This window comes from Coregonus lavaretus, assembly GCF_964263955.1.
Source record: "Coregonus lavaretus genome assembly, contig: HAP1_SCAFFOLD_2107, whole genome shotgun sequence".
NCBI lineage: Eukaryota > Metazoa > Chordata > Actinopteri > Salmoniformes > Salmonidae > Coregonus > Coregonus lavaretus.
The window spans coordinates 25,001-48,944 of NW_028159786.1; the positions used below are offsets into that span (position 1 = coordinate 25,001).

Here is a 23,944-nt window from a genome sequence, read left to right on the forward strand (position 1 = left end):
CTCTCAGGCAGGATGAAAACAACTACATTGACCATGATCCTTTGCTAGTTACGGCCACTTTCACCATGATCCTTTTTTGGTGCCATTCAGCCCCATTCAGCAGTGTGTCGCGTTTCAAATGTCAAATACATCCGGCTTCATGCGCCATCGGGAGTTTTCCATAGGAGGACATCAGCGCTATCACGCTCTACTGGTTTTAATGTCTATGGTTAACTTACTGAATGATTAAGTTTAAAATAAAATAAAAAGTCAAACCCTGATGAAGAGCTTGCTAACTGATGTTGGCTAATTATTATTACATGTTTTGAATTAGAACTAGCTTTGATTCCTTTGTATGAGTTTAGAAATATAAACCATACATACACCATACACAAATATGGCTATTACACCATACACCAATGTGACTATTACACCATACACCAAAATGACTATTACACCATACACAAAATATATGGCTATTACACCATACACCAAAATAACTATTACACCATACACCAAAATGACTATTACACCATACACCAAAATGACTATTACACCATACACCAAATATGGCTATTACACCATACACCAAAATGACTATTACACCATACACCAAATATGGCTATTACACCATACACCAATGTGACTATTACACCATACACCAAAATGACTATTACACCATACACCAAATATGGCTATTACACCATACACCAAAATGACTATTACACCATACACCAAATATGGCTATTACACCATACACCAATGTGACTATTACACCATACACCAATGTGACTATTACACCATACACCAATGTGACTATTACACCATACACCAAAATGACTATTACACCATACACCAAATATGGCTATTACACCATACACAAAAATGACTATTACACCATACACCAAATATGGCTATTACACCATACACCAATATGACTATTGCACCATACACCAATGTGACTATTACACCATACACCAAAATGACTATTACACCATACACCAATATGACTATTACACCATACACCAAAATGACTATTACACCATACACCAATATGACTATTGCACCATACACCAATGTGGCTATTACACCATACACCAAAATGACTATTACACCATACACCAATATGACTATTACACCATACACCAAAATGACTATTACACCATACACCAATATGACTATTACACCATACACCAATGTGACTATTACACCATACACCAAAATGACTATTACACCATACACCAAATATGGCTATTACACCATACACCAATATGACTATTGCACCATACACCAATGTGACTATTACACCATACACCAAAATGACTATTACACCATACACCAATATGACTATTACACCATACACCAAAATGACTATTACACCATACACCAATATGACTATTACACCATACACCAATGTGACTATTACACCATACACCAAAATGACTATTACACCATACACCAAATATGGCTATTACACCATACACCAAAATGACTATTACACCATACACCAAAAGGACTATTACACCATACACCAATATGGCTATTACACCATACACCAATATGACTATTACACCATACACCAAAATGACTATTACACCATACACCAATATGACTATTACACCATACATCAATATGACTATTACACCATACACCAATATGACTATAACACCATACACCGATATGACTATTACACCATACACCGATATGACTATTGCACCATACACCAAAATGACTATTACACCATACACCAATATGACTATTACACCATTCACCAATGTGACTATTACACCATACACCAAAATGACTATTACACCATACACCAAATATGGCTATTACACCATACACCAAAATGACTATTACACCATACACCAAAATGACTATTACACCATACACCAATATGACTATTACACCATACACCAATATGACTATTGCACCATACACCAATGTGACTATTACACCATACACCGATATGACTATTGCACCATACACCAATATGACTATTACACCATACACCAAATATGGCTATTACACCATACACCAAAATGACTATTACACCATACACCAAAATGACTATTACACCATACACCAATATTACTATTACACCATACACCAATATGACTATTACACCATACACCGATATGACTATTGCACCATACACCAATATGACTATTGCACCATACACCAAAATGACTATTGCACCATACACCGATATGACTATTACACCATACACTAATATGACTATTACACCATACACCAATATGACTATTGCACCATACACCGATATGACTATTGCACCATACACCAAAATGACTATTACACCATACACCAAATATGGCTATTACACCATACACCAATATGACTATTGCACCATACACAAAATGTGACTATTGCACCATACACCAATATGACTATTACACCATACACCGATATGACTATTACACCATACACCGATATGACTATTGCACCATTCACAAAATGTGACTATTACACCATACACCGATATGACTATTACACCATACACCAAATATGGCTATTACACCATACACCAATATGACTATTGCACCATACACAAAATGTGACTATTGCACCATACACCAATATGACTATTACACCATACACCGATATGACTATTACACCATACACCGATATGACTATTGCACCATACACAAAATGTGACTACTACACCATACACCAAAATGACTATTGCACCATACACCGATATGACTATTACACCATACACTAATATGACTATTACACCATACACCAATATGACTATTGCACCATACACCGATATGACTATTGCACCATACACCAAAATGACTATTACACCATACACCAAATATGGCTATTACACCATACACCGATATGACTATTACACCATACACCAAATATGGCTATTACACCATACACCAATATGACTATTAAACCATACATTGTGAACACTTGTTGTTTGCCAGTGTGTCTCTGCTTATACTTGGGGTCCAGACCAGGTTACTGTAAAGCACTTTGACAACCGCTGATATTAAAATGGCTTTATAAATACATTTGAGTGATCTGCATTCACACAGACACAGACACAGACACACACACACACACACACACGCGCGCACACACACACACACACACACACACACACACACAGACACAGACACAGACACAGACACAGACACAGACACAGACACACACACACACACACCTTGATCTTGAGGCTGGGAAAGGGGTCCAGCAGGGGAGAGGTTGTCATGGGGATCTCGTGGTGGCCATCGTTGGCACCCTGCTGCAGGGAGAAGAGGGGACCCCTGAAGGTACCCGCTGTGGCTGTCAGGTCCGGGGGCGCAGAGGGGTGGAGGAGGTGAGGGTTGTCTGCAGGAGGAGAGAGAGAGGAGGAGGAGGAGAGAGAGGAGGATGTGGAGAGAGAGGAGGAGGAGGAGAGAGAGGAGGATGTGGAGAGAGAGGAGGAGGAGGAGAGAGAGGAGGATGTGGAGAGAGAGAGGAGGAGGAGGAGAGAGAGGAGGAGGAGGAGAGAGAGGAGGATGGGGAGAGAGAGGAGGAGGAGGAGAGAGGAGGAGGAGGAGAGAGAGGAGATCAAGAAAACATCAAAAGGTGATCTTTTTAAATTAGAAGAGACCAAGACAGAGACAGAAAGTACACTGAACAAAAATATAAATGCAACATGTAAAGTGTTGGTCCAATGTTTCATGAGCTGAAATAAAAGATCCCAGACATTTTCCCATACGCACAAAAAGCTTATTTCTCTCAAATTTTGGCCACAAATTTGTTTACATCCTTGTTAGTGAGCATTTCTCCTTTGCAAAGATAATTCATCAAACTGACAGGTGTGGCATATCAAGAAGCTGATTAAACAGCATGACCATTACACAGGTGCACCTTGTGCTGGGGACAATAAAAGGCCACTCTAAAATGTGCAGTTTTGTCACACAACACAATTTCACAGATGTCTTAAGTTTTCAAGGAATGTGAAAATGGTATGCTGACTTCAGGAATGTCCACCAGAGCTGTTGCCAGATAATTGAATGTTCATTTCTCTACCATAAGCCACCTCCAACGTCATTTTAGAGAATTTGGCAGTACGTCCAACCGGCCTCACAACAGCAGACCACGTGTACGGCGTTGTGTGGGCGAGCAGTTTGCTGATGTCAACGTTGTGAACAGAGTTCCCAATGGTGGCGGTGGGGTTATGGTATGGGCAGGCATAAGCTACGGACAACGAACACAACTGCATTTTATTGATAGCAATTTGAATGCACAGAGATACTGTGACGAGATCCTGAGGCCCATTGTCGTGCCATTCATCCGCCGCCATCACCCCATGTTTCAGCATGATAATGCACGGCCCCATGTCGCAAGGATCTGTACACAATTCCTGGAAGCTGAAAATGTCCCAGTTCTTCCATGGCCTGCATACTCACCAGACATGTCACCCATTGAGCATGTTTGGGATGCTCTGGATCGACGTGTACGACAGCGTGTTCCAGTTCCCGCCAATATCCAGCAGCTTTGCACAGCCATTGAAGAGGAGTGGGACAACATTCCACAAGTGACAATCAACAGCCTGATCAACTCCATGCGAAGGAGATGTGTCGCGCTGCATGAGGCAAATGGTGGTCACACCAGATACTGACTGGTTTTCTGATCCACGCCGATGTCGCCAACAGATACATATCTGTATTCCCAGTCATGTGAAATCCATAGATTAGGGCCTAATGGATTTATTTCAATTGACTGATTTCCTTATATGCACTGTAAAAACGTTGAAATTGTTGCATGTTGCGTTTATATTTTTGTTCAGTATATATTAAAACCCTGCTGATTATAGACTCATCATTTTAATAACTTTTGTAAATAAAATAATAATAGAACGGCAAAAGTCTTACCAGACTTGATACAATCAAACAGGCTTCATTAAAAATAGACACTTATTAACAAATACAAGAACATGTTTCAGTTTAATACAATACGCTAAAAAACAAGATAGATTGATCAGTAATGGCTGTTTATGTCGAAAAAGGCTTTTGACCGTCTTGAATGGCCTTTTCTATTCAAAACTTTGGAAGCTTTCAACTTTCAAGCTGACATAATGAATTTAATAAAAATATTGTACAAATGTCCTGAAGCAAAAATATACACAAATAATACATTATCTGATGAAGTTGCTTTAGAGAGGGATGTCCTGACAATTGAACCGCTTGCAGAAAGAATTAGACAGGATCCAAACGTATTGGTAAACTTGAATATCAACTAAACTTATTTTGCAGATGATCTCCTGACCAATATTGAAAACTCAATGGCACGTTTTGCTAAAAATATTTTCAGAATACTCAGGAAATTAACGTGGAAAATGAAAAAATAAAAAATAACTCAATGTTTTAATAAGTAACAACATAACACAACAAATATTAAATACTTAGGATGCTTAATAAACAACAACAAACAACAACAAACAACAACAAACAACAAAAATAACTTTATCCCATTACTCAACAACATGAAAACAGATATAATTAAATGGAATAATCTCCCCATAAATCTTACAGGTAGAATAAACGTCTTCAGAATGGCATGGCTCCCAAAGTTTTGTATATTTATTCTTGATAATACCAATCACCCCACTGAAGACATTCTTTAAAGTATACTCGGCCATTACAGACTTTATATGGACAAATACAATTCATAGAATAGAAAGGGAAGTTTTACATCTTCCTAAGTCTTAGCGTGGTTTTAACTTTCCAGGTTTGGAATTGTATCAACTCGCTACCCAAGGCTTTTACTTGTGACATATAGTTCAATGCACTAAAGAGAAACAATGGGTAACATATTAAAGAGTCACATGCTCATCCCCAGAATCTTTGTACGTGTTTATTTTCTAAGGATAAAGCTAAGAACATTAACAACTTCCTAGTTAAGAACACTATAACAATATGGAAGGAAATGAAACGTATTCTACAAGAACCGATATCACTCCCTAAAAACACAACCCTATGGAACAATCCTCGGTTAGCTTTTCAGAATTCACCAATAAATTGGTCCACATGGAAAACTAAAGGCATAGACACCGTAAATGACTTGGTAACAGGAAATACATTAATTTCCATGACAGAATTAAAAAGCAATTTTGGACTGACCCATGAAGACATTTTCAAATACATGCAACTTAAAAGTTTAATATCACAAGATTTCAATTTGAAATGTTTTGGACATCAGAGCAATCTTGAGGGAATCCTATTTGAGTCAGAAAATGATATTCATATGAAAGGTAAGATATACAAACCCTTGCAGAGAGCCGATCCAACTGACAACCTCTTAGAAAAAAATATAAACTATTTAAAGATTTAAAAATAACTGATGTTGGCACAAGATGGAGGGAATGCTGGAACATAACTAATGAAATGACAGTTAATCCAGTATAAACTAATGTATAGAATGTATTATACAAGAGACAAAATTCATCAGTTCTACAGCATAACGGCAGAGTCATGTCTTAAGTGTAAAACTAACAATGACTCAATAGTCCATGCCTTCTGGGAATTTTGTAAAGTCCAAAAGTTATGGGCAGAAAGTTGGCTGTTAGAAGTATTACTATGTAAATGTACTTTTAATCCGTCTGTCTGCATACTTCAAGACATGGCATATGAGGGTGCAGTGAGATACCAAATGGGTTGGACGATACTTTTCTCATCAATCATCTTGAAAAAATTTATACTTAAAAACTGGAAATCAACCAATCCTCCATCGTTAACACAATGGAAAGATCAAATGCTTTATTATTTAAATATTGAAAGTGCGTGGGCAACAGAGAGAAACAAAATGGTGCAGTTTGAGGCCATGTGGCGGAGAGTGATGCTGGCGCTGGAGATGGGGGGGTGTGAGCAGGTGGGTCTGGGCAGGGGTGATGTCGTTGATGTTTGTGTGCGTCTGCATGCTGTCGTTTGTATGTGTATGTTCGGTATTGTAAAAAAAAAAAGTATTGATAGATAATGTTTACTTGAAGATCAAAGACTGTAGGAGGAAAGGCAGTAGAATGGCGAGGAGGAGGAGGAGGAGGAGGAGGAGAAGAAGGAGGAGAAGAAGGAGGAGGAGGAGGAAGAGGAGAAGAAGGAGGAGGAGGAGGAAGAGGAGGAGGAGGAGGAGGAGGAAGAGGAGAAGAAGAAGAACACATAACAACAGTGACTCACCCTGTCTGGGTGGTTTGTAGTTGCCGGGGTGGAAGGCGGCGGTGAGGGCGGAGGAGGAGTCAGTGATATCGCCGTGGAGATGGCAACAGTTGCGTCGGTATGCCAACACCCCCACACACAGCACCAGCACCACACAGAGTAACACCGCCCCCACCAGGCCGGCATACACCGTTACACCCATACCAGTATCCAAGGCTAAGAGAGAGAGAGAGAGGGTTAGGGCTTTGCATGGATAGACCAGTGGAGGCTGCTGAGGGGAGGACGGCTCATTATAATGGCTGGAATGGAGTCAATGGAATGGCATCAACCATATGGAAACCACATGTTTGATGTGTTTCATACCATTCCATTGACTCCATTCCAGCCATTATTAAGAGCCGTCCTCCACTCAGTAGCCTCCACTGGGATAGCCACACACACACAGCAGACACGCACACACACACACACACACACACACACACACACACACACACAAGGATAAACATGTACACACTACTTCTGAACAACAGTCTTTCATACTGCCTCCTGAACTGCAGGGGGAGCTATTGTCTACAATGGCAGGGACTTAACATCACCTGTTCCCTGTTTTCCCCTCACAACTCCCCCTCTCCTCTCTTCTCCTCCCCTCACAACTCCCCCTCTCCTCTCGTCTCCTCCCCTCACAACTCCCCCTCTCCTCCTCCCCTCACAACTCCCCCTCTCCCCCTCCCCTCACAAATCCCCCTCTCCTCTCGTCTCCTCCCCTCACAACTCCCCCTCTCCTCCTCCCCTCACAACTCCCCCTCTCCTCTCGTCTCCTCCCCTCACAACTCCTCCTCCCCTCACAACTCCCCCTCCCCTCACAACTTCCCCTCTCCTCTCCTCTCTTCTCCTCCCCTCACAACTCCCCCTCTCCTCTCTCCTCCTCCCCTCACAACTCCCCCTCTCCTTCTCCCCTCACAACTCCCCCTCTCCTCTCTCCTCCTCCCCTCACAACTCCCCCTCTCCTCTCCTGCTCTGTGATTGTTTCTGACTGGGTTGCCTTCCTAGCCCGGCCCTGCCTAGCCCTGACTCCACCACTCCACCACAGAGCCAGACTCCTGACTCCACCACTCCACCACAGAGCCAGACTCCTGACTCCACCACTCCACCACAGAGCCAGACTCCTGACTCCATCACACTAACACAGAGCCAGACTCCTGACTCCATCACACTAACACAGAGTCAGACTCAATGCAGGAGTGAGAGAGAAAAGGAGGAGGATAGGAGGAAGATTGGAAGAGAGAGGGAGTGGGGGGAGTGACGAGGAGAGGAGAGGGGTGGGGGAGAGGAGAGGGGTGGAGGAGAGGAGAGGGGTGGAGAAGAGGAGAGGGGTGGAGGATAGGAGAGGGGTGGAGGATAGGAGAGGGGTGGAGAAGAGGAGAGGGGTGGAGGAGAGGAGAGGGGTGGGTTGGAGAAGAGGAGAGGGGTGGAGGATAGCAGAGGGGTGGAGAGGAGAGGGGTGGTGGAGAGGAGAGGGGTGGAGGATAGGAGAGGGGTGGAGGATAGGAGAGGGGTGGAGGAGAGGATAGGGGTGGAGGAGAGGATAGGGGTGGAGGAGAGGGGTGGAGGAGAGGGGTGGAGAAGAGGAGAGGGGTGGAGGAGAGGAGAGGGGTGGAGGAGAGGAGAGGGGTGGGGTGGAGGAGAAGAGAGGGGTGGAGGAGAGGAGAGGGGAGGATGGAGAAGAGGAGAGGGGAGGATGGGAGGAGAGGAGAGGGGTGGAGAAGAAGAGAGGAGTGGAGGAGAGGGGTGGAGGAGAGGAGAGGGGTGGAGGAGAGAAGAGGGGTGGAGGAGAGGAGAGAGGTGGAGGAGAGGAGAGGGGTGGAGAAGATGAGAGGGGAGGGGTGGAGAAGAGGAGAGAGGTGGAGGAGAGGAGAGAGGTGGAGGAGAGGAGAGGGGTGGAGGAGAGGAGAGAGGTGGAGAAGAGGAGAGGGGTGAAGGAGAGGAGAGAGGTGGAGAAGAGGAGAGGGGTGGAGGAGAGGAGAGGGGTGGAGAAGAGAAGAGGGGTGGAGGAGAGGAGAGAGGTGGAGAAGAGGAGAGAGGTGGAGAAGAGGAGAGGGGTGGAGGAGAGGAGAGAGGTGGAGAAGAGGAGAGGGGTGGAGGAGAGGAGAGGGGTGGAGGAGAGGAGAGGGGTGGAGGAGAGGAGAGAGGTGGAGAAGAGGAGAGAGGTGGAGAAGAGGAGAGGGGTGGAGGAGAGGAGAGAGGTGGAGAAGAGGAGAGGGGTGGAGGAGAGGAGAGGGGTGGAGGAGAGGAGAGGGGTGGAGGAGAGGGGTGGAGGAGAGGAGAGAGGTGGAGAAGAGGAGAGGGGTGGAGGAGAGGAGAGAGGTGGAGAAGAGGAGAGGGGTGGAGGAGAGGAGAGGGGTGGAGGAGAGGGGTGGAGGAGAGGAGAGAGGTGGAGGAGAGGGGTGGAGAGGAGAGGAGAGGGGTGGAGGAGAGGAGAGGGTAGGAATGGAAAGCCTGAGTCAGGCGGGAGGAGCGCACCGGAGGAGAGGACCGCAGGAGAGGAGAGCTCACATGGCGTGACGTTCCTGAATCCGACAGCCGTCCGCACTTATTACCACAGAAACGGAACAATAGCAAATTAGGTGCATTACTGTAGAGCGCCTTCCCCCGAGCCCATGTCCCATCCAGCTGAAGAACATCACGACTACTGTAAAATATATTTGATTATATATTATCGGTCACGTAAAACCAGATATAAGATCAAGTTCAATTCCCTCAGCAAGTCGCAATGCTCTACTGCCATTTAAAAATACATTATGGAGACCATATAAAGCTGTTGTGGTGACCGTATAATAATAATAATAATAATAATAATAATAATATGCCATTTAGCAGACGCTTTTATCCAAAGCGACTTACAGTCATGTGTGCATACATTTTTACGTATGGGTGGTCCCGGGGATCGAACCCACTACCCTGGCGTTACAAGCGACATGCTCTACCAATTGAGCTACAGAGGACCAGCACTGCCAGGACGTATTACCCTGGCAGTCATGAGTCATGTAAAATTCCACGTATCTACTCTGGACATGCGTTGGTAGTATCCAACTCACTAATGGCCTGGTACTCAGGGCTCTATTGTCCCTCTAACCATCAGGTCCTAATGGCCTGGTACTCAGGGCTCTATTGTCCCTCTAACCATCAGGTCCTAATGGCCTGGTACTCAGGGCTCTATTGGCCCTCTAACCATCAGGTCCTAATGGCCTGGTACTCAGGGCTCTATTGGCCCTCTAACCATCAGGTCCTAATGGCCTGGTACTCAGGGCTCTATTGGCCCTCTAACCATCAGGTCCTAATGGCCTGGTACTCAGGGCTCTATTGGCCCTCTAACCATCAGGTCCTAATGGCCTGGTACTCAGGGCTCTATTGGCCCTCTAACCATCAGGTCCTAATGGCCTGGTACTCAGGGCTCTATTGGCCCTCTAACCATCAGGTCCTAATGGCCTGGTACTCAGGGCTCTATTGGCCCTCTAACCATCAGGTCCTAATGGCCTGGTACTCAGGGCTCTATTGTCCCTCTAACCATCAGGTCCTAATGGCCTGGTACTCAGGGCTCTATTGTCCCTCTAACCATCAGGTCCTAATGGCCTGGTACTCAGGGCTCTATTGTCCCTCTAACCATCAGGTCCTAATGGCCTGGTACTCAGGGCTCTATTGTCCCTCTAACCACACTGACATCAACGCAATCGAAAATCACATCAAACACTTATCATCAAAACAGTAGCATATTGTGCTTATAAAACTCGCCTCGCTGTGATCGATCAATTTGAAGAAAGAAGTTCAACAGCAGGTTGAAACTGAGTGGAAAACACGGTGGTTGTGGATGTTGTGTCTAAGCCAAACAAAACAAAATGGACAGCGCTTTCTAAGGTGATGATTCATTCAAAACACCCATTCACATAATAGAGCTGGTGAATACACATAGGCTTATATATAATAATAATAATAATTATAATAATTATAATAATTATAATAATAATAATAATATGCCATTTAGCAGACGCTTTTATCCAAAGCGACTTACAGTCATGTGTGCATACATTTTCACGTATATGAGCCCAAGCCTGAAAAAAAAATGGAATTAATATAATGATTGTGCTGTTCGTTATTCAATACACAGCCTACAGCATATTATGCACCGCGGGAAATAAAAAATACAAAATAAAACGGATTTAAGACGTCTTTAATTGGTCTAGCCTATAATCCAGAATTAAACTCATTCTAGTAATCACCATAAGAGTGTTGACTGTATCATTATGCATATTGGATGGACTGGTTCCCTTCTGCTACGATGCAAACTTTCTATCCATGAGTCTGGGAGAGAACGTATAGGCCTAGGCGATGCTGTTGGTTCATTGGGAGAGAACGTATAGGCCTAGGCGATGCTGTTGGTTCATTGGGAGAGAACGTATAGGCCTAGGCGATGCTGTTGGTTCATTGGGAGAGAACGTATAGGCCTAGGCCATGCTGTTGGTTCATTGGGAGAGAACGTATAGGTCTAGGTGATGCTGTTGGTTCATTGGGAGAGAACGTATAGGTCTAGGCCATGCTGTTCGTTCATTGGGAGAGAACGTATAGGCCTAGGCGATGCTGTTGGTTCATTGGGAGAGAACGTATAGGTCTAGGCCATGCTGTTGGTTCACTGGGAGAGAACGTATAGGCCTAGGCGATGCTGTTGGTTCATTGGGAGAGAACGTATAGGTCTAGGTGATGCTGTTGGTTCATTGGGAGAGAACGTATAGGCCTAGGCGATGCTGTTGGTTCATTGGGAGAGAACGTATAGGCCTAGGCGATGCTGTTGGTTCATTGGGAGAGAACGTATAGGCCTAGGCGATGCTGTTGGTTCATTGGGAGAGAACGTATAGGCCTAGGCGATGCTGTTGGTTCATTGGGAGAGAACGTATAGGCCTAGGCGATGCTGTTGGTTCATTGGGAGAGAACGTATAGGTCTAGGCGATGCTGTTGGTTCACTGGGAGAGAACGTATAGGCCTAGGTGATGCTGTTGGTTCATTGGGAGAGAACGTATAGGCCTAGGCGATGCTGTTGGTTCATTGGGAGAGAACGTATAGGCCTAGGCGATGCTGTTGGTTCATTGGGAGAGAACGTATAGGTCTAGGCGATGCTGTTGGTTCATTGGGAGAGAACGTATAGGCCTAGGCGATGCTGTTGGTTCATTGGGAGAGAACGTATAGGTCTAGGCGATGCTGTTGGTTCATTGGGAGAGAACGTATAGGCCTAGGCGATGCTGTTGGTTCATTGGGAGAGAACGTATAGGCCTAGGCGATGCTGTTGGTTCATTGGGAGAGAACGTATAGGTCTAGGCGATGCTGTTGGTTCATTGGGAGAGAACGTATAGGCCTAGGCGATGCTGTTGGTTCATTGGGAGAGAACGTATAGGCCTAGGCGATGCTGTTGGTTCATTGGGAGAGAACGTATAGGCCTAGGCGATGCTGTTGGTTCATTGGGAGAGAACGTATAGGTCTAGGTGATGCTGTTGGTTCACTGGGAGATAACGTATAGGCCTAGGCCATGCTGTTGGTTCATTGGGAGAGAACATATAGGCCTAGGTGATGCTGTTGGTTCATTGGGAGAGAATGTATAGGTCTAGGCCATGCTGTTGGTTCACTGGGAGAGAACTTATAGGCCTAGGCCATGCTGTTGGTTCATTGGGAGAGAACGTATAGGCCTAGGCGATGCTGTTGGTTCATTGGGAGAGAACGTATAGGCCTAGGCGATGCTGTTGGTTCATTGGGAGAGAACGTATAGGCCTAGGCGATGCTGTTGGTTCATTGGGAGAGAACGTATTTTTATTTTTATTTTTTTATTTCACCTTTATTTAACCAGGTAAGCCAGTTGAGAACAGGTTCTCATTTACAACTGCGACCTGGCCAAGATAAAGCAAAGTAGTGCAATAAAAACAACACAGAGTTACATATGGGGTAAAAAAAACAAAGTCAGAAATATAACAGAAAATATATATACAGTGTGTGCAAATGTAGCAAGTTATGGAGGTAAGGCAATAAATAGGCTATAGTGCAGAATAATTACAATAGTATTAACACTGGAATGCTAGATGTGCAAGAGATGATGTGCAAATAGAGATACTGGGGTGCAAAAGAGCAAAATAAATAACAATATAGGGATGAGGTAGTTGGGTGGGCTAATTTCAGATGGGCTGTGTACAGGTGCAGTGATCGGTAAGGTGCTCTGACAACTGATGCTTAAAGTTATTGAGGGAGATAAGAGTCTCCAGCTTCAGAGATTTTTGCAATTCGTTCCAGTCATTGGCAGCAGAGAACTGGAAGGAATGGCGGCCAAAGGAGGTGTTGGCTTTGGGAATGACCAGTGAGATATGCCTGCTGGAGCGCAGACTACGGGTGGGTGCTGCTATGGTGACCAATGAGCTAAGATAAGGGGTCTAGGCGATGCTGTTGGTTCACTGGGAGAGAACGTATAGGCCTAGGTGATGCTGTTGGTTCATTGGGAGAGAACGTATAGGCCTAGGCGATGCTGTTGGTTCATTGGGAGAGAACGTATAGGCCTAGGCGATGCGGTTGGTTCATTGGGAGAGAACGTATAGGTCTAGGCGATGCTGTTGGTTCATTGGGAGAGAACGTATAGGCCTAGGCGATGCTGTTGGTTCATTGGGAGAGAACGTATAGGTCTAGGCGATGCTGTTGGTTCATTGGGAGAGAACGTATAGGCCTAGGCGATGCTGTTGGTTCATTGGGAGAGAACGTATAGGCCTAGGCGATGCTGTTGGTTCATTGGGAGAGAACGTATAGGTCTAGGTGATGCTGTTGGTTCATTGGGAGAGAACGTATAGGCCTAGGCGATGCTGTTGGTTCATTGGGAGAGAACGTATAGGCCTAGGCGATGCTGTTGGTTCATTGGGAGAGAACGTATAGGCCTAGGCGATGCTGTTGGTTCATTGGGAGAGAAAGTATAGGCCTAGGCGATGTTGTTGGTTCATTGGGAGAGAACGTATAGGTCTAGGCGATGCTGTTGGTTCACTGGGAGAGAACGTATAGGCCTAGGTGATGCTGTTGGTTCATTGGGAGAGAACGTATAGGCCTAGGCGATGCTGTTGGTTCATTGGGAGAGAACGTATAGGCCTAGGCGATGCTGTTGGTTCATTGGGAGAGAACGTATAGGTCTAGGCGATGCTGTTGGTTCATTGGGAGAGAACGTATAGGCCTAGGCGATGCTGTTGGTTCATTGGGAGAGAACGTATAGGTCTAGGCGATGCTGTTGGTTCATTGGGAGAGAACGTATAGGCCTAGGCGATGCTGTTGGTTCATTGGGAGAGAACGTATAGGCCTAGGCGATGCTGTTGGTTCATTGGGAGAGAACGTATAGGTCTAGGCGATGCTGTTGGTTCATTGGGAGAGAACGTATAGGCCTAGGCGATGCTGTTGGTCCATTGGGAGAGAACGTATAGGCCTAGGCGATGCTGTTGGTTCATTGGGAGAGAACGTATAGGCCTAGGCGATGCTGTTGGTTCATTGGGAGAGAACGTATAGGTCTAGGCGATGCTGTTGGTTCATTGGGAGAGAACGTATAGGCCTAGGCGATGCTGTTGGTTCACTGGGAGAGAACGTATAGGCCTAGGCGATGCTGTTGGTTCATTGGGAGAGAACGTATAGGTCTAGGCGATGCTGTTGGTTCATTGGGAGAGAACGTATAGGCCTAGGCGATGCTGTTGGTTCATTGGGAGAGAACGTATAGGCCTAGGCGATGCTGTTGGTTCATTGGGAGAGAACGTATAGGCCTAGGCGATGCTGTTGGTTCATTGGGAGAGAACGTATAGGTCTAGGTGATGCTGTTGGTTCACTGGGAGAGAACGTATAGGCCTAGGCCATGCTGTTGGTTCATTGGGAGAGAACGTATAGGCCTAGGTGATGCTGTTGGTTCATTGGGAGAGAATGTATAGGTCTAGGCCATGCTGTTGGTTCACTGGGAGAGAACGTATAGGCCTAGGCCATGCTGTTGGTTCATTGGGAGAGAACGTATAGGCCTAGGCGATGCTGTTGGTTCATTGGGAGAGAACGTATAGGCCTAGGCGATGCTGTTGGTTCATTGGGAGAGAATGTATAGGCCTAGGTGATGCTGTTGGTTCACTGGGAGAGAACGTATAGGCCTAGGTGATGCTGTTGGTTCATTGGGAGAGAACGTATAGGCCTAGGCGATGCTGTTGGTTCACTGGGAGAGAACGTATAGGCCTAGGCGATGCTGTTGGTTCACTGGGAGAGAACGTATAGGCCTAGGCGATGCTGTTGGTTCACTGGGAGAGAACGTATAGGCCTAGGCGATGCTGTTGGTTCACTGGGAGAGAACGTATAGGCCTAGGCGATGCTGTTGGTTCATTGGGAGAGAACGTATAGGTCTAGGTGATGCTGTTGGTTCACTGGGAGAGAACGTATAGGTCTAGGTGATGCTGTTGGTTCACTGGGAGAGAACGTATAGGTCTAGGCCATGCTGTTGGTTCATTGGGAGAGAACGTATAGGCCTAGGTGATGCTGTTGGTTCATTGGGAGAGAACGTATAGGTCTAGGTGATGCTGTTGGTTCATTGGGAGAGAAGGTATAGGCCCAGGCCATGCTGTTGGTTCATTGGGAGAGAACGTATAGGTCTAGGCCATGCTGTTGGTTCATTGGGAGAGAACGTATAGTCCTAGGTGATGCTGTTGGTTCATTGGGAGAGAACGTATAGGCCTAGGCGATGCTGTTGGTTCACTGGGAGAGAACGTATAGGCCTAGGCGATGCTGTTTGTTCACTGGGAGAGAACGTATAGGCCTAGGCGATGCTGTTGGTTCACTGGGAGAGAACGTATAGGTCTAGGTGATGCTGTTGGTTCATTGGGAGAGAACGTATAGGTCTAGGTGATGCTGTTGGTTCACTGGGAGAGAACGTATAGGTCTAGGTGATGCTGTTGGTTCACTGGGAGAGAACGTATAGGTCTAGGCCATGCTGTTGGTTCATTGGGAGAGAACGTATAGGCCTAGGTGATGCTGTTGGTTCATTGGGAGAGAACGTATAGGTCTAGGTGATGCTGTTGGTTCATTGGGAGAGAAGGTATAGGCCCAGGCCATGCTGTTGGTTCATTGGGAGAGAACGTATAGGTCTAGGCCATGCTGTTGGTTCATTGGGAGAGAACGTATAGGCCTAGGTGATGCTGTTGGTTCATTGGGAGAGAACGTATAGGCCTAGGCGATGCTGTTGGTTCATTGATTGTGCAGGGCGGCTTAGAGTTGGCCTACAATTATAGTGAATTTGTATTCCATTTTGAATAGCCTAGTAATAGGGCATTTGTATTTGATTTTGAATAGCCTAGTAACAGGGAATTTGATTTTGAATAGCCTAGTAACAGGGTGACACATTAGGTTACCGTTAGCTACAGAATATCTCACCACTGTGCGTTTCCATCTCCTCTCCTTCATTACTTAGTCCAACAGAGCTGTCAACAGTTTAATGAAATATGTTTCTTTGTGAAAAACATGTTACTTTCCATGTTCCCCGAATTAAGCACTTGGTAGCTGGTAGGAACAAGGTTGGGGAGCCCACTGGCATACAGAGTTTGGGCTGAATATCACCCGTCGCTCAGAGAGAGACTGCATGCTCCTCAAACAGTGGTTGATGCATGGAGTGAAATAACCGGAGGGAGTGGCCTACCTGAACGAACAGGCGGGAAAGCGGCTTCCATTTGCTATTCAAATGCATAGGCGGATGCCATGTCTTTTTTTTCCCCTGCCCCTGTTCCTGCCATTTGATAATGGGCCATTCTAAATCGAAACTAATTTAACATATTAGTAAAGACAATATTAAAATTGAGAATAGTCTGATGGATGAAAATATGATCACTTGATGAGAGAACAGCGTGTGCAGCCTGAGGCGAGGAACAGAGGGCAAGCTTTTTTTTTGACTTTCTCAAATCATCAATAGCCTATAGTCGCATAATGCAGCCCAGATATGTTTTGATTTCTAAGATATTCTAAGGTTTGCATCATTAACATCTAAAGTTAACAAATAACTCTAAATCTAGCATATAGGACCTGTTTCAAATGATCACTTTTACGCTCAACATAGCCTTCATATGCTCACTCGCTCCAGAATGGGAAGAATATCCTTTCTATTTTATTCAGCTCAATTAAGCTCAATTAAGTTCAATTATATTCTTCTTACTATGAAATCATATAATATAAAATAATGGCACGGGACTTACAGTTGAAGTCGGAAGTTTACATACACCTTAGCCAAATACATTTAAACTCAGTTTTTCACAATTCCTGACATTTAATCCTAGTAAAAATGCCCTGTCTTAGGTCAGTTAGGATCACCACTTTATTTTAAGAATGTGAAATGTCAGAATAATAGTAGAGAGAATTATTTATTTAAGTTTTTATTTCTTTCATCACATTCCCAGTGGGTCAGAAGTTTACATACACTCAAATAGTATTTGGTAGCATTGCCTTTAAATTGTTTAACTTGGGTCAAACCTTTTGGGTAGCCTTCCACAAGCTTCCCACAATAAGTTGGGTGAATTTTGGCCCATTCCTCCTGACAGAGCTGGTGTAACTGAGTCAGGTTTGTAGGCCTCCTTGCTCGCACACGCTTTTTCAGTTCTGCCAACACATTTTCTATAGGATTGAGGTCAGGGATTTGTGATGGCTACTCCAATACCTTGACTTTGTTGTCCTTAAGCCATTTTTCCACAACTTTGGAAGTATGCTTCGGATCATTGTCCATTTGGAAGACCCATTTGCGACCAAGCTTTAACTTCCTGATTGATGTCTTGAGATGTTGCTTCAATATATCCACATAATTTTCCTTCCTCATGATGCCATCTATTTTGTGAAGTGCACCAGTCCCTCCTGCAGCAAAGCACCCCCACAGCATGATGCTGCCACCCCCGTGCTTCACGGTTGGGATGGTGTACTTCGGCTTGCAAGCAACCCCCTTTTTCCTCCAAACATAACGACGGTCATTATGGCCAAACAGTTCTATTTTTGTTTCATCAGACCAGAGAACATTACTCCAAAAAGTACGATCTTTGTCCCCATGTGCAGTTGCAAACCGTAGTCTGGCTTTCTTATGGCGATTTTGGAGCAGTGGCTTCTTCCTTGCTGAGCGGCCTTTCAGGTTATGTCGATATAGGACTCGTTTTACTGTGGATATAGATACTTTTGTACCTGTTTCCTCCAGCATCTTCACAAGGTCCTTTGCTGTTGTTCTGGGATTGATTTGCACTTTTCGCACCAAAGTACGTTCATCTCTAGGAGACAGAACGCGTCTCCTTCCTGAGCGGTATGATGGCTCTGTGGTCAAATGGTGTTTATACTTGCGTACTAATGTTTGTACAGATGAACGTGGTACCTTCAGGCGTTTGGAAATTGCTCCCAAGGATGAACCAGACTTGTGGACGTCTACAATTTTTTTTCTGAGGTCTTGGCTGATTTCTTTTCCCATGATGTCAAGCAAAGAGGCACTGAGTTTGAAGGTAGGCCTTGAAATACATCCACAGGTACACCTCCAATTGACTCAAATGATATCAATTAGCCTATCAGAAGCTTCTAAAGCCATGACATAATTTTCTGGAATTTTCCAAGCTGTTTAAAGGCACAGTCAACTTAGTGTATGTAAACTTCTGACCCACTGGAATTGTAATACAGTGAATTATAAGTGAAATAATCTGTCTGTAAACAATTGTTGAAAAAAATTACTTGTGTCATGCACAAAGTAGATGTCCTAACCAGTGAGACCGGCAGTCTTTTGCATGACAATAACCGGCTGACAAAATGTCATGACCACCACAGCCCTAAGAATGAATTATGCAAACATAATGTCTTATATATTATATTATTATAATGTTATATGGAAATCTATTTGCTGCACATTCCTTATAACTGCACCTTTACAATGATCTTAGGTTGTTACCAAAGACAGAATTATCATCACTACCCATAGACCTGAATGACCTGAATTATCACCACTACCCATAGACCTGAATTATCATCACTACCCATTGACCTGAATTATCATCACTACCCATTGACCTGAATTATCACCACTACCCATTGACCTGAATTATCATCACTACCCATTGACCTGAATTATCATCAGTACCCATAGACCTGAATGACCTGAATTATCACTACTACCCATAGACCTGAATGACCTGAATTATCACCACTACCCATAGACCTGAATGACCTGAATTATCACCACTACCCATAGACCTGAATTATCATCACTACCCATTGACCTGAATTATCATCACTACCCATTGACCTGAATTATCACCACAACCCATTGACCTGAATTATCATCACTACCCATTGACCTGAATTATCTCACTACCCATTGACCTGAATTATCATCACTACCCATTGACCTGAATTATCATCACTACCCATTGACCTGAATTATCATCACTACCCATTGACCTGAATTATCAGCACTACCCATTGACCTGAATTATCATCACTACCCATAGACCTGAATTATCATCACTACCCATAGACCTGAATTATCATCACTACCCATAGACCTGAATTATCATCACTACCCATAGACCTGAATTATCATCACTACCCATAGACCTGAATTATCATCACTACCCATTGACCTGAATTATCATCACTACCCATTGACCTGAATTATCACACTACCCATTGACCTGAATTATCACACTACCCATTGACCTGAATTATCACACTACCCATAGACCTGAATTATCATCACTACCCATTGACCTGAATTATCATCACTACCAATTGACCTGAATTATCATCACTACCCATTGACCTGAATTATCATCACTACCCATTGACCTGAATTATCATCACTACCCATTGACCTGAATTATCATCACTACCCATTGACCTGAATTATCATCACTACCCATTGACCTGAATTATCATCACTACCCATTGACCTGAATTATCACCACTACCCATTGACCTGAATTATCATACTACCAATTGACCTGAATTATCACACTAACCAATGACCTGAATTATCATCACTACCCATTGACCTGAATTATCATCACTACCCATTGACCTGAATTATCATCACTACCCATTGACCTGAATTATCAGCACTACCCATTAACATGAATTATCATCACTACCCATTGACATGAATTATCATCACTACCCATTGACCTGAATTATCATCACTACCCATAGACCTGAATTATCATCACTACCCATTGACCTGAATTATCATCACTACCCATAGACCTGAATTATCATCACTACCCATTGACCTGAATTATCAGCACTACCCATTGACCTGAATTATCACACTACCCATTGACCTGAATTATCACACTACCCAATGACCTGAATGATCACACTACCCAATGACCTGAATTATCATCACTACCCATTGACCTGAATTATCATCACTACCAATTGACCTGAATTATCATCACTACCCATTGACCTGAATTATCAGCACTACCCATTGACATTAATTATCATCACTACCCATTGACCTGAATTATCATCACTACCCATAGACCTGAATTATCATCACTACCCATAGACCTGAATTATCACACTACCCATAGACCTGAATTATCATCACTACCCATTGACCTGAATTATCACACTACCCATTGACCTGAATTATCACACTAACCAATGACCTGAATTATCATCACTACCCATTGACCTGAATTATAATCACTACCCATTGACCTGAATTATCAGCACTACCCATTGACATGAATTATCATCACTACCCATTGACCTGAATTATCATCACTACCCATTGACCTGAATTATCATCACTACCCATAGACCTGAATTATCATCACTACCCATAGACCTGAATTATCATCACTACCCATAGACCTGAATTATCATCACTACCCATTGACCTGAATTATCACACTACCCATTGACCTGAATTATCACACTAACCAATGACCTGAATTATCATCACTACCCATTGACCTGAATTATAATCACTACCCATTGACCTGAATTATCAGCACTACCCATTGACATGAATTATCATCACTACCCATTGACCTGAATTATCAGCACTACCCATTGACATTAATTATCATCACTACCCATTGACCTGAATTATCATCACTACCCATAGACCTGAATTATCATCACTACCCATAGACCTGAATTATCATCACTACCCATAGACCTGAATTATCATCACTACCCATTGACCTGAATTATCACACTACCCATTGACCTGAATTATCACACTAACCAATGACCTGAATTATCATCACTACCCATTGACCTGAATTATAATCACTACCCATTGACCTGAATTATCAGCACTACCCATTGACATGAATTATCATCACTACCCATTGACCTGAATTATCATCACTACCCATTGACCTGAATTATCATCACTACCCATAGACCTGAATTATCATCACTACCCATAGACCTGAATTATCATCACTACCCATAGACCTGAATTATCATCACTACCCATTGACCTGAATTATCACACTACCCATTGACCTGAATTATCACACTAACCAATGACCTGAATTATCATCACTACCCATTGACCTGAATTATAATCACTACCCATTGACCTGAATTATCAGCACTACCCATTGACATGAATTATCATCACTACCCATTGACCTGAATTATCATCACTACCCATAGACCTGAATTATCATCACTACCCATTGACCTGAATTATCATCACTACCCATAGACCTGAATTATCATCACTACCCATTGACCTGAATTATCATCAATACCCATAGACCTGAATTATCATCACTACCCATTGACCTGAATTATCACATTACCCATTGACCTGAATTATCACACTAACCAATGACCTGAATTATCACACTACCCATTGACATGAATTATCATCACTACCCATTGACCTGAATTATCATCACTACCCATTGACCTGAATTATCAGCACTACCCATTGACATGAATTATCATCACTACCCATTGACCTGAATTATCAACACTACCCATTGACCTGGATTATCATCACTACCCATTGACCTGAATTATCATCACTACCCATTGACCTGAATTATCACACTACCCATTGACCTGAATTATCATCACTACCCATAGACCTGAATTATCATCACTACCCATTGACCTGAATTATCAGCACTACCCATTGACCTGAATTATCATCACTACCCATAGACCTGAATTATCATCACTACCCATTGACCTGAATTATCACACTACCCATTGACCTGAATTATCAGCACTACCCATTGACCTGAATTATCATCACTACCCATAGACCTGAATTATCATCACTACCCATTGACCTGAATTATCACACTACCCATTGACCTGAATTATCACACTACCCATTGACCTGAATTATCATCACTACCCATTGACCTGAATTATCAGCACTACCCATTGACCTGAATGCGGAAGTCCGTTTTAGGAATTATATTTGTATGGTTAGTTCACTTCCAAAACAATGAAGAGTGTTCCAACTTCTGATTTAGTCTTTAGAGACTAAACATTTTTGGGATACTTGCTTCTTTCAACTACATTAATAATTATATTTCTAGTCTAAAAAGTGGATTAAAATAAAAATATTTGATTTAGGGGAGCTAGATTCATTTGTTATGTAAGGTAAGAGAGGTGTCAATTCAAAAGCTGATTAAGAAGTCTGAAGGAGGGACCTTGGATCCTCTCCTCCAATGGGCTTTGAGAGGAAGCAAGGACGGAGGAAGCAAGGATTTGATGGCTAGTAGTATTTTTCAGACACAGACCACTCAGCCTTACTCTACTCTCAAGCCCTGTCCACTCTACCATGTCGTAACTGTGTTAAGGGTTCAATCTCAAAGCCCTGTCCACCCGACCTGTCTTGTAGCATGACTCACTCGCTATTAAACACTGGCTCTGGGGACCTGGGGCAGACACATGGGGACTGGGGACCTGGGGACCTGGGGCAGACACATGGGGACTGGGGACCTGGGGCAGACACATGGGGACTAGGGACCTGGGGACCTGGGGCAGACGCATGGGAACTGGGGACCTGGGGACCTGGGGCAGACACATGGGGACTGGGGACCTGGGGACCTGGGGCAGACACATGGGGACTGGGGACCTGGGGACCTGGGGCAGACACATGGGGACTGGGGACCTGGGGCAGACACATGGGGACTGGGGACCAGGGGACCAGGGGCAGACACATGGGGACTGGGGACCTGGGGCAGACACATGGGGACTGGGGACCTGGGGCAGACACATGGGGACTGGGGACCTGGGGACCTGGGGCAGACACATGGGGACTGGGGACCTGGGGACCTGGGGCAGACACATGGGGACTGGGGACCTGGGGCAGACACATGGGGACTGGGGACCTGGGGACCTGGGGCAGACACATGGGGACTGGGGACCTGGGGCAGACACATGGGGACTGGGGACCTGGGGACCTGGGGCAGACACATGGGGACTGGGGACCTGGGGACCTGGGGCAGACACATGGGGACTGGGGACCTGGGGCAGACACATGGGGACTGGGGACCTGGGGACCTGGGGCAGACACATGGGGACTGGGGACCTGGGGACCTGGGGCAGACACATGGGGACTGGGGACCTGGGGACCTGGGGCAGACACATGGGGACTGGGGACCTGGGGCAGACACATGGGGACTGGGGACCTGGGGACCTGGGGCAGACACATGGGGACTGGGGACCTGGGGCAGACACATGGGGACTGGGGACCTGGGGACCTGGGGCAGACACATGGG

At 44.5% G+C, this 23,944-nt stretch overlaps 1 protein-coding gene across 1 annotated transcript in view; it reads right to left on the reverse strand.

The window, feature by feature from the left end:
• unc5b (unc-5 netrin receptor B) overlaps positions 1–23,944 on the reverse strand; it is a gene marked incomplete at both ends in the record, with an annotated part of 88,507 nt that overhangs the window by 24,682 nt on the left and 39,881 nt on the right. Inside the window, 2 exons of the mRNA XM_084196796.1 lie at positions 3,176–3,342; positions 7,173–7,367. Of these exons, the coding sequence (XP_084052922.1) occupies positions 3,176–3,342; positions 7,173–7,367 (362 nt within the window). The remainder of the gene's footprint in view (positions 1–3,175; positions 3,343–7,172; positions 7,368–23,944) is intronic.